The 19,358-nt window shown below is 23.5% G+C and overlaps 2 protein-coding genes across 2 annotated transcripts in view; one reads left to right on the forward strand and one right to left on the reverse strand.

Annotated features, from left to right (window-relative positions):
- Positions 1-2,678: 2,678 nt before the first annotated feature.
- LOC129614069 (uncharacterized) lies at positions 2,679-7,381 on the reverse strand. Its single transcript, XM_055528457.1, has 2 exons — positions 7,334-7,381; positions 2,679-3,317 (listed from the first exon to the last, which is right to left on the reverse strand). Exons 1-2 carry the CDS (start codon positions 7,379-7,381, stop codon positions 2,679-2,681), a joined length of 687 nt encoding a protein of 228 aa, XP_055384432.1.
- Positions 7,382-8,838: 1,457 nt separating this feature from the next.
- Positions 8,839-19,358, forward strand: part of LOC129614070 (dystrophin, isoforms A/C/F/G/H-like) — a 94,655-nt gene continuing 84,135 nt past the window's right edge. The window contains exon 1 of the mRNA XM_055528458.1: positions 8,839-8,902. Coding sequence (XP_055384433.1) covers positions 8,839-8,902 — 64 coding nt within the window. The remainder of the gene's footprint in view (positions 8,903-19,358) is intronic.

The raw sequence follows: 19,358 nt of genomic DNA on the forward strand, positions 1-19,358 counted from the left end.
TCAGGGCGCCACACTTTTAATACAAAATACATCTTCATTGTATATAGAATAATACAACAGTTTTGTATAGAATAGTATATACTAACATACATGTCTAAGCACATACTATAATTTAATTTGTGAAATAAAATGATTTTGTTTATACTTATTACAATAAATTTTACTTTATTCGTTTTCTCAACTTATGAACATAATTTACATATGTTAGCTTCTATTCATTGTGTAGATATAATGAGGATATTACTTGTAATAGCAATTTCATTTTCTAAATTGTATCTCTACTTAGAATAATTTCATACATTGAATTCCAGAATTTGTGGTGAAGTCGTAAATTTATTGAATTATGAGTGATTTTTGTTTATGATTGTTTTTTCGTGTTTTTGTTTTTGACATTTCACGTGATATTTGTCATTAATGTCAACATTGAATCGATTTAGTTTTTTCATAATACTTAACGATATTGAAAGACAAGCTGCCAAACAACATTTTTTGAAGTTTTATACGTAAAATTTGTTAATAATATAAGAATACATTCAGCAAGCAAACAGCTTAACGTCTTAGATCTATCAATTATCCGTCAAGATTATGCGATTTGATGCTCCTTGAGGGTAAGTGAAATATATTGTTCACATCGAGCTTTCGACGTTTTTAACCAACGTGTAACTTCATAATTATGTGCAGTATAAGGTATGTTCATGTTAAAATTGCAATTTAAAAATAAATTTTGTCTAATGTAAGAATGTCTGTATTTTTCAATGTGTAATTTTTTCTAAAGTTAATAAAAAATTTATTCATAATTTAATTTCAAAATAATTATTTTCGATAAAGATCATATGACACCATATTTAAATTAATGTAAAATAAGTATTGTTATTTTTAAGCACATACTATAGCAGTTATCTACATTAATAAACACTCTAAAACTATTTACATATGTAGTATTTAAGTTAATAAAAAAAAATATTAAAAATTAAAATAGAACAACCACAAATTGTAGCTCAAATTGCGTCATAATAATTATTAAAACATAACATTTACAAAAGAAAAACAAATAAAAATAAAAAGTATAGAAAACCAAAAAAAAAATCTTGTTTTTTATTTTGTTTAAGTGGAAATTACTTGACTGACACTCTGCTAACAACTAGCTGACAATATTCTTTTATGTATACTTATATAAATTTCACACAGCAATTAATGAGCATATTATATAAAGAGAATGCGTTGATATTCGCAATTTAATTTTTGAATAAGTACAACCATTTTGTGAGAACTCTAATAACGCAACTAGTGTGTTTTAGTTATGAGAGCCAACAAAACGAAAAACATAAAAACGCATCTCACATGTTTACATTATTTAAGTAAAATAAATAAAACAAAATGTGCACTTATTTTCGCAATTAATCTTTTCTAATTCCCATTGGTTTCATTAAGATAGTACGAGCATTGCTTTGCTCGTATCTCTATGATATTAAAGAATAATAAGAATCTTTGAATATCTATGTAAGTTGTACATGTGCATATGAACGCAAAAGTAGATAATGACATAAAATTAAGTGACATTTTTTTATTACATGAGTACACATGTAGTACAAACAAATATTTTGTGGGTATAATAATCGTGAAAAAATTTAATATTTTATGAAAAAACGACAAAGAATATAAGTGTTATACAATTAAAAAAAAAAAAGAAATTACACCATGATGTTTGAGTATAAAATTAAGGGAATCTTATAAAATTCCATGTTTTAAAAAATCGAGTAATTTTAGGCAGGATAATTTCATTGGTATTCACATTTAATTTAACAACAATAAGCTAAGTAACCAATTAAAAAATAACCCAAAATAGCAAATTTTAATAAATTATTATAGTATATGTGTGTTTACATTGAACATGTAATTAATTTGTTTAGAGTGTTTAGACATTCACAGTACTTACACTTCTAGTTTTTAAATTTCTATTTCTCTTCACTTACCTACCTTTTACGCTTTGTAAATTTTTTAGATAAACTAAGACGATTTTTTTTTGTTTGATTTTTGTAATTCAATATTCTTATACTTACATACGTTGGAATTAAAGTTGGAAAAAAAGTATATGAAATAAATTTTGTTAGACTACCGCAATACTATTAAAACAGGTTTCCTTTTAAAAGGTTTTAATTATGTAATGCAACGTCAAACAAATCTATAATGAGGTTTCTTCCATCAGGTGATTCACATTCATATAAAGCTGAGTAATTATCTAAATGTAGCTAGTCAGGTGACCTTGAAAATAAATGTAAGAAGTAAAAAAACAAATCATTTCACGATTCATAAATAAGAAGTCCTTCAACATCCAAATTGGCAGCATATTTTAATTCTTAAATTTTGTCACAATAAAGTGTTCGCTCAATTTAAATTCGGTAACCTACTATGTCAAAAAATCCTTTATTTAACACTTATTCAAACAGAAACGCTATTTTTAATTCTCAGTTTCAAATAAGAACCATAAATTTCAAGAAAAAATATTTTTGTATGCTTGCAGCAATTAGTAATTTTGTACTTTATTAGTTTAACTAGTAAAATTAAAAAAAAAAAAAATTTTTTTTTATTAATAATAAATTTCTAAAGTTTTTCTCATGTTAATCAAAACCAAAACCCCTGCGAAAAGAACACTTTTTTCTTTATATTTATTAATTATATTAATGACGGCGGAATCTGAAACGATAACGTTTAGCTGTTCTATAACGATATCCATCATTTGATAATGACGCTGATTGATCTCCATTAACTGGTGGCAAATATTCAACTGGCGGTAAATATTCAGAAGAAGGTGTATTATCGGCACTACGACGATGACGATATCTGTATCTAATACGACGAACTTTTCTATATTCATAACCATTTTCACCTAATTTATGAGCCGGTGCCGGTTCTGGAGCCATTGGCGTTGATTCATCTGATGATGATGGACCAGAAGATTGATCTGGTGGTAAATAATCAAGATTTGGCATATCAGGAGCTTCACGACGATGACGGTGTCTATATCTGTATCTTTTGACTGTACGATATCTATAACCACTATTATCTAAAGGTGCTGAAGGAGGAGGAGGTGGTGGAGGTGGTGCATCATCTGATGGAGGTAAATATTCTGAATTAGGTAATTCTGAAACGTCACGACGATGTCGATATCTTAGACGACGAATTGTTCTATATCTGTAGCCATCTGCACCTAAGGGACTTGAATTTGATTCATCTGATGGTGGTAAATATTCTGAAGATATTTCTTCTTGTGCAGTTACATATGCAGTAAACGTTAAAACCAATAGTAGCAGAAATTTCTAAAATTTTTAAATCAAATAATAAAATTTTATTGAAAGGCATAATATGAATATATTCAAGATTAAAATCACTTACCATTATTTTTACAAAATTTTTCTCTTTTAATTTGATTAGATAATTTTAAATTGAAAATCAAATTGCTTGTGATTAAATTTAAGGATTTTCGCAGTATTTATTCTAAAATCTTGCTCTAATATAACTATAAAAAAAATTAATTTAGTTAAAACATAAGTACATACTTTAATTTTGCTATCCAAAAAAAATGAACTACTTAGCTTTTAACTGACCAGCAAAACAAAAATAACGTATAAACCATTTTGTTTTAACTTTCTTAAGTGTCATTTATCAAATTATTTATGTAATTGATTTATCTTTTTTTGTGTATAATCCAAATAATAAATCCGGAAATTTAAAAATCATATATGTTTCTATATATTGTATATGTACATACATACAAAATTATATGTACGGCCAATATAACATGTTAAAGCGGCGCCAAATTAGTATGATGAGTCAGATTTATAATAGTACTTAAGCTACATAAAAATAATTGAAACTAATTTGAAATATTCTTCTAATATTCATTATTATTTATTTATCAACAATTCATTCCTATTAAATGTAACAAAAAATTATTTATAAATTTTCAATTTACATATGTATATATACATTTCATTATTTTTAGAGCACTATATTTGAAGCTGTATCATTCAGAATATTTTGCATAAAAGTTTAAGGTTTACACATTAAGTTTATAATAATATTTAATGTAAAATCTAAAAAGTATCTAAATGGGTAATGTAATCATTATACAAATTTTCTATCAAACATTGTCAGTTCACCAAATCCTGGAGAAAGTACGTTGTTGTCCTGTGACTAGTACTCGAACACATTTTTTACATTCAAACCGAATACATTCATATCAAATATCAGGTACATACTTACAAATATTAATAAATTCATAATAGATTTATTTCGACACTTAAATCATGACAAAAAATATTAAGAAATTAAACTCAAATATTATGTAATAATTTAAATGAGTCTGTAACTGTGTTAATAATTTTTAATATTGCAATAATAATAATCACAATAAATACAAGAAGCATTAATAACCAATATTTTCCGTTCCAATAATTAATTTACAGTTTCGAAATATTTAAATTATTATAAAAGATTAATTTTTATATGAGTACTTAAGTATACATGCACATATATCTTTCTACTTCTGTTAATATATATGCAAATTATATACCCACATAAGTGTTTGACTTATTTTGAAATAAATAATATCGCTGAACTTTACTGCCAAGTATTAGATATCATATAAAAATTATCACTTACGTCTTATATAAACTTGACATTGCATCAAAAAAAAGAAACAGTAAGCTTAATATTTTCATATAGCTCTAGTATAGATCAAAGCCACAACAAAAACAAAAATTGTATAATAAAAACGGAAAGTGAGCGCAAAACAGTAGCATATAAAAAATACCTTTTTATATTTTTAGTTTGATTAACAATATAATAACATTATGGCTTCAAATTACATAATTGACACCAACCATACATAATTTTAAAAACACTGAAATATATTGAAAAGCAAAAATGCATTAAGCAAAAGCTTTTTATTGGAATATAGAATATTAAGATTATAGGTACTTAAACTACTTGGATATTTTCTGAGATAATAATGACAAAAAAAGAAAAAGAATTAATGTGCATGGCTGCTATCATATTTCAGGTGTGGGTGAAGTTTTGATTTTATTTATATTTTTTTCTTTTATTTTTGTGGCAATTGGCAATGACGTTGTGTAGTTTTAAAATACAATAAAAATATTATACTTTTGTTATCTTAAATAATAAATTACGTTGCAAATTTTTCATTTTTTACTAGATAAATTTTGTATATGCATATATATTTAAGTATAAGTAATTGTATACCTTAAAATTTTTCAAATATACTCGTATTCTTATAAGAATTCGAAATTAGCTTAAATATGAGTTTAATAAGAACTTCTGTGTGGGTCATATTTCATTTGCATTTCAAATCAAAATTGAAATTTAAATAAATCAAGAATAAGTCAAAAATTATCAAATCGTATCGAATATAAGAGTATTGATAGCTACTTATTTAAAATTTCACAAGTTTTCTATATATGGACATTTTTGTAAGTTGAGTTTTCTTATCAGTATAACATTAAATATTTAAATAATTCGAGAAAATGTGGCTAAAAACACTTAATTGTGCCCACAACTATAATACGTTTTTTATAATAAATCAGGTGTATAAACCAATATACAGGTGTATGAATCTTATCAACATTAATAGATGGCAAATTACTTAATTAAATTATAAAAGTTTTTTTTTTATGGGTGTTATTTATTTGTGAACGCGCAGGTGGTTGCCATTTAACGAAATAGCAATCCCACTTTTTTGTTTGTTTTATGAATGAATTCAAAATAAGTGTTCTCTTTTTTTTTATATTTACATACTCATGAATATGGAATGTATTTTGTTTTCCTTTCTACCTGCATATATTATTATTCAAACAGGTGCATAAATAGAAATTAATTATTTGGGTTGAAAATTACGCTACTTTTTGTTTTAGAATTTGATTGTAAAATTTGATTAATTATAAAATAAATTCAATTTTGCTTTATTTGAAATTGTTTTTGAATTTTCGTGACTATTTAAAGACAACTGTCTAAAATACCTTTATCTTAATTTTAATGTTTCATATTCGAAAATATTTTAAGTTACTTTCAGTAAAATTTAATTGAAGGAATTACTAAAAAAGAGCACCTAGAAACTGTTTACTTATTAAGAAAAATAATAATTTTGATCGATTTTGCGGTTTTTCGAAAAAAAAAATTTAACAAATCCCATTTGAGCTTAATGATTACTTGTTTCTGTTTTTTTTTTTTTCAAAGGTAAAATAATTTTTTTCTTCATAAAGTAAAATAAATCAAAGGTGGTTTCTTCATTTATCATGCACAAGTCATGTCATAATATTATTATACGAAGTATATACTTGTACAATCTTGTATAATATTATAAATATGAAAAAATATAGCTAGTAAAATAAAATATCAAATTTCATCCTTTTAAATCCTTACAAAAAAAAAAAAAACTGAAATTCTTATAAGTACTTATAGTTATTGTATTTATTTTAAAAAGTGGGTATTAGTTTTTTTCCAAAGTAAAACTAAAAAAAAAAACATTTTAGGGTTAATAACATTTTAGGAAAGAAATTGGAATTTAAGTCCGAACATGTTATCTATAATAAAATTTGTTAAAACGTGAGAGAATTACATAGCGTCTGCAATCTTAAAGTTTGAAAAGAATAAACCGAATGTTTATATTTTGTATAAATTTTTAAATCATATTAAACAAGAGTTATTTGTGGACGTATGGTACAATAATTTTGTATTATGGAAATTGTAAGTTTACTTCATATAAATATGATATTGTACTCTATACCCAAAAGTTAAACATATTCTATTTATTTGAAATATAAGTAATATATTTGGTACTTACGTTTTAAAGTAATTTATCTAGCACACGTAAGCCATTTTTCATTATGAAAATTCTCTGTTTAGAAATTCTCAGTTCTCAGTTCTCAGTTCTCTTAAAAGAAGATTTAATTCACATTTTAACAGCTTTCCTATTAATAGCTTTAATATTTAAATATTTTCAGTTGGTGCTGGCGCACTAATGAATAAGATGAGCAAAAAAATCCTTTTTTGCTGGAATTAAAGTGACATACTTATTATAATATGATATATAAGTTTTTGCTTATGTATTACAATACTCCAGTTTTAATCCAAAAATAAAAGAGAAATTTGAGACTTTTAATAAAAGCTGCTTTAATGTGTGTACATATATAAATGCAATCTAACAATTTCTGCAACAATTTTTAAAACTATAAATCTAAGATACTCTTAAACTTATTCATTTGAAAATATGATAGTCTTTAAACTTATATTTAAGCTAATATTTATAAAAATTTACGTTTAAGATGAATAGAGCTTGTGAGAATGGTGTTGCTATTTGTAACATGGAACCCAAGGATATGGAAAAGTTAAATATTAAGAGTTAAAGACCTGCTTCAAGATATTATTACAATAATTTTTAATATTCCTGTTATGTTATTCATCTTTTTTCTCCTTTTTTTTATAAGTATTCGATAAACCTACTAACTTTTTGACTCTTCCTTTTATGATTTGGTTTTCTATATAAAAATTTATATACATCTATGTATGTATGTATATTACTAATATGTTAATATGCACATTATGTTTAATAAAAAATGTAACATAATTCTTTTTCAATAAGAAGGAAATGCTTTATAAAGGATTCTAAAGCAAAAAGGAATAAACGTACACATAAACTTAATATGAAGATGAAAATAATTTTAAATGTGAATATCCTTTGAAATATATTGTAATATTATATATTTGACATTACACACTTTTCATAATAGAATTCAAGTACAATTCCTTAAGACTGAAAATGTTGCATGTCTCAAATTTGTCATTTGTTACTACTTAATGATAAAATTGTAGCAGTTAATCAAAATGTATTCAAATGTAAATTAGAGTTGAACAGTTTTAACTTGAATATGAAGCATTAAAAAAGATTCCTTTTGATAACGAGAATGCTGACAATTATATTTAGAACTACGAAAATGAAAAGAATTCAAAAAATTTCTAGTTTGAAATTAACTTAAATTTTATGATTCAAAATGAGTATTTATCTTTGAGTTTTACAATAATTTTCATGAGCTTATACTAAGATTAAAAATTCGTTTGTCAAGTAATTTTCGTCAAAAACCAAAAAAAATATTCTTATCCGACATTAACATTAAAGTACACACTGTTCTTGGACTAAAGTCTGTGTTACAGACTTACATACTCTCTTACATACGTACATATATATACATTTGCATTTATTTCTTATTGAATTATAAATATGCATACATGATATTTTCTTCCTTGGTTGCAATTATTTGTATAAGTTACATTTACCCATAAAATATTTAATCCTTAAGAAATAGCAAAAAAAAAATTTTTTTTTGTTTTTTTTTTTTTTGAAATATTAGAACGAATAGTAAATATTTCAGGGAGTTATGTATATATATTATGAATTATTATAAATATTGAATTTTATGTCCTTCGTTAGTTAAAAAATTTACAGTAGACATGAAGGTTGCAAATTTTCCAAAAAAAAAAATCTAAAAATAAAATAATCGATTGTGAATACAATTAAGTTTTTTGCCAAAATTAAATAAAAATTAAATTTCATAAAATTTTCTTAAATTAATGAAAGAGTTTTACTTACGTGATTATACCTAAGTATATACATGTATTTGTTATACGAGTTGCTTTTAAAATTAATAAATTTTAAAAATAGAGAAGAAAATGTGATGAAAAATGAATATTTAATTATTCATTTAACAGTGAATAAGTAATTTTGCTATTATGGAATTTTCATAATATTAATTATAGAAAAGAAAAATGGATACAGTAATTTTAAGGAAAGCAAAATCAAATCGTGATACGGAAAATTACGATGATCCAGGTAATCGTATAACTTAATTAAAGAGTAAATTTTACTTTTTTAATTTTAAATATAAGTTTTTCAATTCAGTTTTTAACTTAAATTTTCCAATTCGTTTAGACCCCATTATATAACACTGTAATTTTTACATTATGTAAAACAGTGGTTTTCAGCATTTCCAAGAATTTTCAACAATTATTGTTGTAGCAAACTTTAAATAGGAGTAGGAGTGTTCTTTTTTTTACAAAATTAATTTTTTAATAATTTTAACGTTATTTTTCATTTCCCATACATATATGTATATATATATATATGTATAACAGAATAACACAATTCAACAATCCCAGTACTTAACTGTAATTTTTAATAAAATTATTACTTTTTTTTTTGTAATAAGGAAATTCCCTAAGATTTTTTTTCTATTTCTTTTAAGTACTTATTTTGTATGTGTTTAGAATTATTTTTTCTCTTTAATTTTTATATTATCTAAGTAATAAATCAATTTAATAACTTTTCTCTTTAGACGTGTAAGAAAAATTCACATTTCTAAGTAAGTAGTTAAAATTTAATTTTTGCTTACATACTCGTACTTACTTATTGTTGCCTGTTTAAATGTATTCATAATCTGTTAAGAAAATGCACAAAGGTGTGCAATAAAATAATTTCAAGTTATTTAACAAAAGCAATTTATTTCCGAACAATGGCATATTACGTAACAATGTCGCGTATGCAGTGTCCAAAAGACAGAAAACGAAAAATTCTAAATAAAGAAAGAAGACGTAAAGAAAAAAAGAAATACATAGGTAGTATGTATAAAATAAAAGACAAAATTGAATAGACATTCTATTTTATAAGATAATTCAAAAAATATTGTTATTCAAACATATTCAATAAAATTAATAAAAAATTGATCTATTGCAACAAAATTATATAATGTACATATAGAACCATAAATTTTAAATAATGAAATATTAAAATTACTAAAAAAAAAACTTTAGAGTGAGTATAGTCTAAGTATGGCATAATCTATTTATACTTTATGTATTCATATACATAATGTACGTAGACAATATTTTCAATGAATATTTCAATAACTAAGTATTATAATAGGAATGGCATGGCGAAAAATTAATAATAGAAAATACAACCTGTACTATAATGGGACAAGACAATGGCCAAGATCTTGACAATAAAAAAGGTTAATGACATATTTATTATACATCTAGATACTTGCGATTAGAAATGCAAAACTTTTTACGATTACTAAAAGAATTGTCGTAAAAGTATAATGTAATTTTTATAGATTTTATAAAAGAAAAAGAATTGAATTTTAAGATGACCTTCCCTTCTATTATGTGAATGTATTTTATTATAATAAGAGCAATAAAGGGTTAAAATAATATTACAAACTGGAATATATACTTAAGTAATAAAATTTTTAAATTTTAGATTTTCGTAAAGTTTTCTTAAGTTGCCACTGAAACCTCCATTTATTTGAAATATTGAAATTCAATTTTAGATATAAATGGTATAGTTTTCAATGGAATTATTAAATATTTAGATTAATAGTGATTAAAAGTTTAATTGGAATATTTACGGGAAAATGGTGAGCAATTCACAATTCTAAAATGTTTAAAAGAATACAAGAATAAATATAAGCCTAGTCCAAAAATTTTAAACAAATCATCTTACTTAGAATGCATTAAAAGATATTGGCAAACAAATTCATAGTAAAAATCCTGATTACTTATTATTCAATTAAACGGAGGTAGATCTAAAAATTTGAAATTTTTTTTTATTTCTATTCGTTTTTTAAAGAGCAAAAAATCATAAATTGTTCATTCCGAAACACAAAAAAAAAAAGTTTATTAGTACTATGTTGCATTCATAAGTAATAAGGCCGCCTTATTTCATTTTAAAAATTCTCATAAATTTTTTCATTTTGAAAATTCTCTTTCCATAAATGAAGAGATTGAAATTTTCTAGAGAAAAGAAAAAACCTAATTTATAGTTAAATAAATAATAAATCATTTTAAAAATTAAGAAAAAAAAAATGAAAATCATTTTCACTTCTAATTTCTTTGCTAAAACTTTTCCGGGCTATTGAGTAAACTAATCAATGCATATCTGTTAAGAAGAAAATCTGTTAGAAAAAAGGAATGACTGAAAACATGCAATCATTTGTTATATTTGTTTAATGCTTCATCATAAATTTGGTATTATTTGAATAATGCGGCAAATTTCAACATAAATCGAAAAATTTTAAATAAACGCGAATAATATGTGTGTAGTAGGTACATTTATGTTGAAAGTATAGAAGTTCATTGAATCTATTGATTACTATTCTATTCGGTTGAATTTTAAAAAATGGAAAATAAGGAAATTATATTTAATAAATATTTATAGTTACAATGTATATAATGTGAACCTTATAGTTAATTCTGTTAACTCAAAACGATTTGTTCGATTCATTTAAGTTATCATTTAAGTAAGATTAGAGAGGTTCAATAAATTTTATTCAAAAAAAATTTAAATGTGGATTAGTTGAATTTGTAATTTTGATTTAAATCCATTACCCAAATGATTTAATGACGGTGATTTTAATTTGAGTTTTTATTTACATTTTGTAAATACTTAATTACATATAAAATGAGACTACCATTTAAAGAACGAATGTATTTTTGAGACAGAAGCACATCTAAAATCTCAAAATAAAAATGATTAATGTTTTCTTTCCCTGAAAATATAAATAATTAATAATTAAAAAAAATTTCAAATTCAAGTATAATTTAACTTTTAATAGTATTAAACTTCATTAATTTACTTAATATTCTAAATTGGTTACAAGCCAAGAGGTATATTTATACTAATTGGAAAATATAATTGGCTTTCATTAAGTTCATTATGAAAGTATTTAGATTCAATTTGTTTCAGAAGTATATTGTATTTCCTCTTACTTATTTCTAAAGATTGGATATTTTTCGGTTCAGAATATTTGTATTCTGATCACTGGCTTATTAGTATATTTTTTTATTACATGCTCTTAGTATATTACTTCAGAATATTTACTACCCGGCAGTTCTAATTATCTCCATCAAATAGTTATGGCTTAACATAAGGTACGTACTTTAAAATGCTTAAGTAGTTAAACTTGAGTGAATCATATTATAAAAAAATTCCTTAAGCTATGTAATCAATTAATCAAATATTTGCGTTTCTCCGAATAAATCGCTAATTTTACATTATGTATTTACCTAAACAATCTAAGTTTTGTTAATTCGCTAATTTTAAATCTCACATTTCGACACTATCTATCTAAGTGTGTGATTAGAAAGAAAGTTTGAAATTAAAATCAATTTGAAAAAATTTTGTTAAACTACTTGTTTGTATGCCAATGATTGTATTTAAAGAAGTAAATCGAATCTTGTTAAAAATAAAAAAAAAAATATTTTTTTTCTACGAATGGTGAACGTTTATAGTCCATCATCAATCAAATTTTAGGAAATTTTTCTATAGGCAATGATATTCACCTATATATAGGATAATTTAATTTTAAATAAAACCGGTTTTTGATTTGTTCGCTTTTACTTGCTGAGGAAAAAGTGAACAAAATAAAAAAATTGGCAAATTGTTAATACAAAATCTTTAAAGGCATAATAATATTAAAGCTTTGATACATTGGCGAATTTTAGCGAATGAAAATTTTATTTTGTAGATATTTAAGTATGTACGTATATGTAACTACATATTTCACTTGTGCAAAGGTAATTTATGAGTTCATTAAACATTTTATTATTCTGTTAACTATTTCATATATGTATGAACTTAATGCTTAAGGTTAATTTAAATTAAACTCAAGATGCAAGCATTTTATATAGTTAGAGTTTAGTCTAAACATTTACTTTGTATAAGTAGTATATTTCATTAAGTACATACCTACGTATCAACTCATTTTTGAATTGAAACAAGTAGTATTAATCTAGCATAAAGCGGAAAAGTATGAATTGATTTTGGAGTAAAATTTTCTTTCAATAATTTTAAAATTTCAAAGCAGTATAAAAATTCATTTTAAAAATATTATACAGTAATTTAATATGTATGTAATATTTGTTTTTTTTGTACACATTATAAGTCACTCTCGTACACATACATAAGTACCTATACGAAAACATGATTGCTATAATAGAAATTCCCCAGAACGTGACCTTATTCCTTTTATTAACAATTTTCCAATATAATGAGTAAATTAATGGGATGAGTGACCTAATTTTAAATTTTATTCTTTTGTTATGAATTAAATTACCGATAGTGATGATTGTTCTATTGATGATCTATGTAATTAAAGCTGTATATATATATATATATATATATATATGTGTACCATTATATAACAAATGATGTAATCTTTATTACATAGAGTATCACACAAATTAAATGTGGAATTACGCAAAATGTATATGTATATTCAATATATTTATAATAACAATAGTTGTAAAATTTAAACTGTAATACTGTTCTAAAAATAGATATCATGGGAATTTGAAAAAAAAAAAATCACCATATTCATTAAATGACAAAATAAATTTTAGAACATTTTGTAACTAAATGAAATACTATGTATATAACTAATAGTGGTCTCTTGAAAAGTGAAATGAATTTCAAATTATACGTAAGTACATATGTATGTATGTATGTATATGAATTTTAATTCAATGGTATATCGAGGTAAATGATATTCAATTCAAAGGGAAATTTGATTCAGTAATTGATTTAAAAGATTTGTTTATGAAAATTTAAAAAAAAAAAATAAGGTTGTTTTAATAACTTGAAATTTTTTAATTAAATAGAATAGTTATATAACAGTAATTAAGTATTCAGATGTACACGAGTACTTTACTGTGTCAATAATGATATTAATTGGGATGTGGTATAAGTGTTGCAGTTATTTAGTCAAATTTTTTAAGTAGAAAATTACTTGTTTATGAAACTTTAATTTGATAAAAGGAAACCTGGTTAAAATTTGGTACAGTTCGTTATTTCGAATATTTCCCATACAAAGATCTAAAAAATCTAAAGAAGAACCCAAAGAACCTAAATCAAAGAAAATGTCATCTGAAATTACAATTTTCTACATTTACTGTTTTAGTGTTATCTAATAAGTAATGCTATGTAACATAAGAATATATGTATAAGAATATATGTATATGTATACGTACGTTGACTTATCTAAAAATCATATACTTAAAAGAAATTATTTTTTAGCCGCGATCATAATTACGTATTTTTATTTTGCAATTCACATAATTGTACGTACATACATATATATACATGTATGCATATTCTACATAAATTATAGGGTAGTATACCTATAAACTTTAATATAAGTAATATGTAAGTAAAGTTAATTATGGGAATGAAAATTTCAATTTTACTTGCATATTCACACATAAGTGTGTATGTACATATACATGTATAAGTATGTATAAGTTACAATATAAATTTTGTAACAAAATTTAATATAATAAGTAAGAAATAATTGCATATAATGTGCGTATTTTCTACACACAAACTAATTATACATATGCACACATTTATGTACATACTATGCAAGTAATATAGTAAAAAATATATCCACTCTAAATAATTGAGTACAATGAACGGCGCGAAAATATTTATATTTAACTCGGCACATTATTTCTGAACGCATATGTGCATATACTTACATTTACATATATATCAAATAAATGTATGTCATATAATATTCAAGTTTATTTATGTATTATTCTTTTATGTTTTTACAATTCCCGCCATAATAATCACTAATTTAAAGTGACATTAATTTGATGATCTCGTAAAATATCGTTAAAATAATATACATATATATATGTACACATGTGTAGGAATATAATCTATGTTTTGATATCTTTTGTCGGCTATTCACTTCATTTATAAATGCATACAAACATTCACATATACATTGTATACGTAAAAATTATAATGTCTATATGTTTACGTTTAATAAAAGTTTATTGGTTTGAATAGGTACAAAAAGAAAAGAAAAACATTAAAATAAGAAAATTTAAATGTTTTAAGGCTATTTTACAATTTTATAATGGATTTTCGATTTTTAAGTTCGAAATCAAATCAAAAGTGGCATTTATATAAATAATAGCATTGGAAATCACTTTAAAATGTTCGATTCCAAAATAAACAATTTAGAAAAAAGAAAAATAATAAAAAAATTTAACAAAAACTACATAGATACTTATACACAAATGAATTAATAATCAAAGAAGATTATTTTAATCAGGGGTTGCCAATTCATCAAAATTTCTTTTAAATGAATTGATTTTAGTGAATACGGCAAAAGTTGCGTGTTTAGTAAAAAAACTAATAAAAATTTAAAGTGGATATCGAAACATCCGTACTTATTGTATTGTTGTACTTGTAACCCAATCCATAATAGAAAGTAGAAAATTTGGGCAGCTTATAAAAGATGCATGTCCTCTACAATAACTTCCTTGACACCCTATTGGAAAAATGAAGTAATTCTAACTTTTTTTACTATAGTTGTTTGCGCTTTTCATTTAATACGGGTGGTAGCCTTTTTTTATACAACCAATAGTAAAAAAAAAAGCAAATTTTATTGAACAAGAAAAGAAAATTCTTCTGTTTTTTTGTTTTTAATCACTGGTAAACGCTGCATAAACATAAATTTCAATGAAATTTATTGAAAGAGTATTAAAAATAAAGGTTTATAAATTAACAGAAAAAAAAATATTTTTGTCATTTTGTGTACATATATTTTTTTTTATACGTAAACTCTAAATTTATGTTTAAATACGATTTTTATTAAATTACTACTTAATTTAATTGATTTTTCTTATAAGAGTTTTTCTTAACACAAGTATGTGCGGTCATGTGTGTTCGTAAATTTAAGTTGTTACAACTCTTTAATACTCAAAATGTTGCAGCTTCACTTCAGTTACATTTACCATTAGTGTAAAAAAATATACATACATACATATGTACATATTTAATTAAATGTTTTTCTTTTAGTGAGAATAAAGTTTGTTGCTTATATTTGTTTATTAAGCGTTTTTACATTGATTTGATTTTAAAAATTGTAACTGCCAGGCAATTGAATAAAAAATTTAAAATAAGTAATTTCTATATGGATATATATGTATATAGTATGAGTTTTTATATAAACTAATATCTAATTCCTTGTATTGCACAATAATGTGCGAAACATAAAATAAATTCGCTTTGTAGAAGAAATTTTTTTTTACAACGAAAATTTTCAAATTTTCAATTTTAAGTCATTTACAAGTTTTATTCAATATGTTTTCTATTTTGTTAGAAGTTTTAAGTTAAAATTTAAATTTAAATAATTACTTTTTTAAAAATTTTAAAGCATTTCCATGGTTTTTCAAATAGTTTTTAAATATGTACGCACTGAAAAATTTCCAGAGCATCGACTAATAAGTAAGCTGAATTTTATATGAATTTTTAATAGCGATTAAATTTATAAAATGAATTTTTCATTTTCAGTACCTTTAAAATAAGAACCGGCTTGAAATATTTTAATAAATATGTTTGAGTGAACGTATGAAAAATTAATTTTAGAAGTTAAATTTTTAATAAAGCATGCGTAAAATTATCAGAATCACTATTTTAAGTATAAATAAAAGTCGTCAAAAGTAAATAAAACAAAAGGTACCCCTAAGTATAAGTAATGTTAGAAATATTTTATACACATACTCGTGTATACTTATTTACTTGATTATGTAAGTACTTAGTAATAAATGATTTTTATTGCCAGTTTTTCCTTATCGCTATATTTGGTAAAATTTAATCTATTATAAAAAATTAGATATCATTTTATTTTAATCTGCTACCATAATTTAAATTTCACAATATTTACAAAAAGCAAAATTATAATTAATTAAATATTAAATGGAAATTTTTGATTTTTCGTCCATTAATCACGTTTGAACTTAAAACTTTTATATTAGATATGCACGTATTTTGATTAATCATTTTGTAATAAATATGCAACATTTTAGAAAAGCTTATTGAGTACTGAAACTGAAAAATTTTTGAAATTAAATCTAAGTAGAATTCTTATATTATTTTTGAAATTTTTATTTTAAGATAATTTAAAATACAAGCATACCAAATAATTATGTGTATATATAAATACTTTTCCTCTTTTACTTACTATTTTAGTATACGGTGATAATTAATCTTAATTTTTACATCAATATGTAACATTCAGATATTCCAGTAATATACCATGAATGTCGTCTTTCGATGCATTATAATTAAGTTTAAAATATATAAAACTTGTCTGTCCGTTATTAAATTTGAAATAAAACTTGTCTCCTATGCATATTCATATACATTATACGACTTATGAATAATTAGTTTGTCTAAATAAGTTTGAATATATGCTGACAGATTATTAGAATATCAGTACTCAATCGGTACATTTACATTTACGTAAATACCAGTACTTACAATACACATACATTTTGCGTAATATAATCAGTTGCCCATAGTCCTGAATTAACAGAGTGAATAAGTACTGAAGATTACTGAAAATTATAGCTGATGCTGTTATTGTTATACTAAATTGTAAGAGAAATTGTAGTGGAAATAAGCCATTGAATTATATTAAATTTCGGCCAAAAAAATCAAAAAGAAATTGTATGAAAGGTATTATAGCCAATTTATGCCAAAAACCATTTTATTGCCACAATGGGATTTTCATACCACATTTATCGCCACATTTTCTCATAATTTAACTGTAATGCACAATATAATTCTAATATAAATTTATACTTATACACAGATTGTATAAATTAGTAGTTACTTGTATACTATCATACGACTTAAGTATATAAAAATGTAAACTATAAGAAATGCATCTAAATTTAATTAACATCTTTTGTAACTCTTTATTTTTATTGTTATAAATATACATATGTATATATACACATGTATTAAAATTACCTACTTCATAAGTTTCAATTCAATTTTTGCTCTTATATAAAATAAGCTACATTAAAAAGGTATTATAAATATTATATTCCATTTGGAGCAATTATTTATTCCTGTAGGTATTTTTTGAATGATACTAGTAAGTAATAAGAAACATTATTTTCATACAAGTAAAGTTTTACCAATATTTCGAATGAAGTATACTTACGAAAATCTAGACTGCAGAATCGATTCCAAATATTTTGTGATTGTAAACTAGCTTTTCGACTCGATGAAAAATGAAAAGTTATTAATACTCGCAATGAGAAAAGCCTTCATATTCCGACCCTTTACATCCCAGATTTTTGCTTTTATTTATTCTTAAATTATGAACCATAACATTTTAATTGTGCCGAAATTGTTTGATTATTGAAATGGGTGCCCTATAAGGCTAAGAAAAATTCAATCACTTTATAGTTTTTATGTTTTTTTAATTTAATTTGTTAATTAAGTATAGAATACTTACATACGTTATATATACTTATATGTATGTATACTTACTTAAATGTGACGAGAGAAGATGCTGGAAAAGTTAAATATTCAGTTGCTCTCCCTTAATATCGGTATATATCGGTTAGCAACTTGTAATAAATAACTATGTAAGTACATATATTGTATCTTTCTCTCAGCTTGTTTTTGTTGGTCATGATCTCATAACTGGTACAATTCATAGTTTTTTTTTATTACTTTGCAACTCAGTTGTCATTTATCCGGTGGCTTATGTAGCCCGCCTCTATTAAAAAACTTTTTAAGTGCATTTAAAATAAAAATTATTATTTTATTGTTTAAATTTTTTGCTTTTTTTTTGCGTTTTCAACTCTTTCTTGATCTTTTTGACACAATAAATTGTTTACAAAAAAAAAACAAAAATAGGAATAAAAATTTATTAAGTTTTTTGTTTTTAATGAGATCTACATCTCGGTTGTCGCTTTGTCTTTTTTTTTGTTTTTGTCAGGAAGATTACCAAAAAAAAAAATTAATTTTTTTTTGTTATGGAAAAACTTAACTAGGGACAACAAAAATCTTCAATTTTATTTCCATATGTGGTTTTAAGTTCTTAAATTTTATTTTCCCCCAATATTTTACAAAAAAAAATTTTCGTTTACAACACAGTTTTATCATTTTTGCTTAAATTATTTTTATTATAAGAATTTCTAATAAACCGATTCAATTATTGCCTAATTCGAGTCTTATATTGTATTAAAAATTTCTAAAAAAAAAAATTTCAAAATTTTGTATGAAAAAACGGGGATGAAAGGGCGTGAAAAGATTAAACCGTAACATTCGTATTATTTGTGTATCGTGTCAATATTTCTCATATACATAGATGGTGTTGTGCTATTTTTGTCATATCGTTTCAACGACATTTTTATATTATGTACATACTTACTTAACACAAAGTGTCAAATTAAGATCTGATCACACGAAACTT

The sequence above is a fragment of the Condylostylus longicornis genome, unplaced genomic scaffold (genome assembly GCF_029603195.1).
Source record: "Condylostylus longicornis isolate FDR11 unplaced genomic scaffold, ASM2960319v2 ptg000100l, whole genome shotgun sequence".
Classification (NCBI taxonomy): Eukaryota; Metazoa; Arthropoda; class Insecta; order Diptera; family Dolichopodidae; genus Condylostylus; species Condylostylus longicornis.

What these genes read in the sequence shown, in the direction of transcription:
- LOC129614069 (XM_055528457.1), bottom strand. Translation starts at nt 7,381, where the DNA reads ATGTTACAAATAGCAACACCATTCTCACAAGCTCTATTCATCTTAAAC. An exon ending in AAGCTCTATTCATCTTAAAC is followed by an intron (nt 3,318 to 7,333) that starts GTAAATTTTTAT and finishes TAAAAATTTTAG; the next exon opens with AAATTTCTGCTACTATTGGT.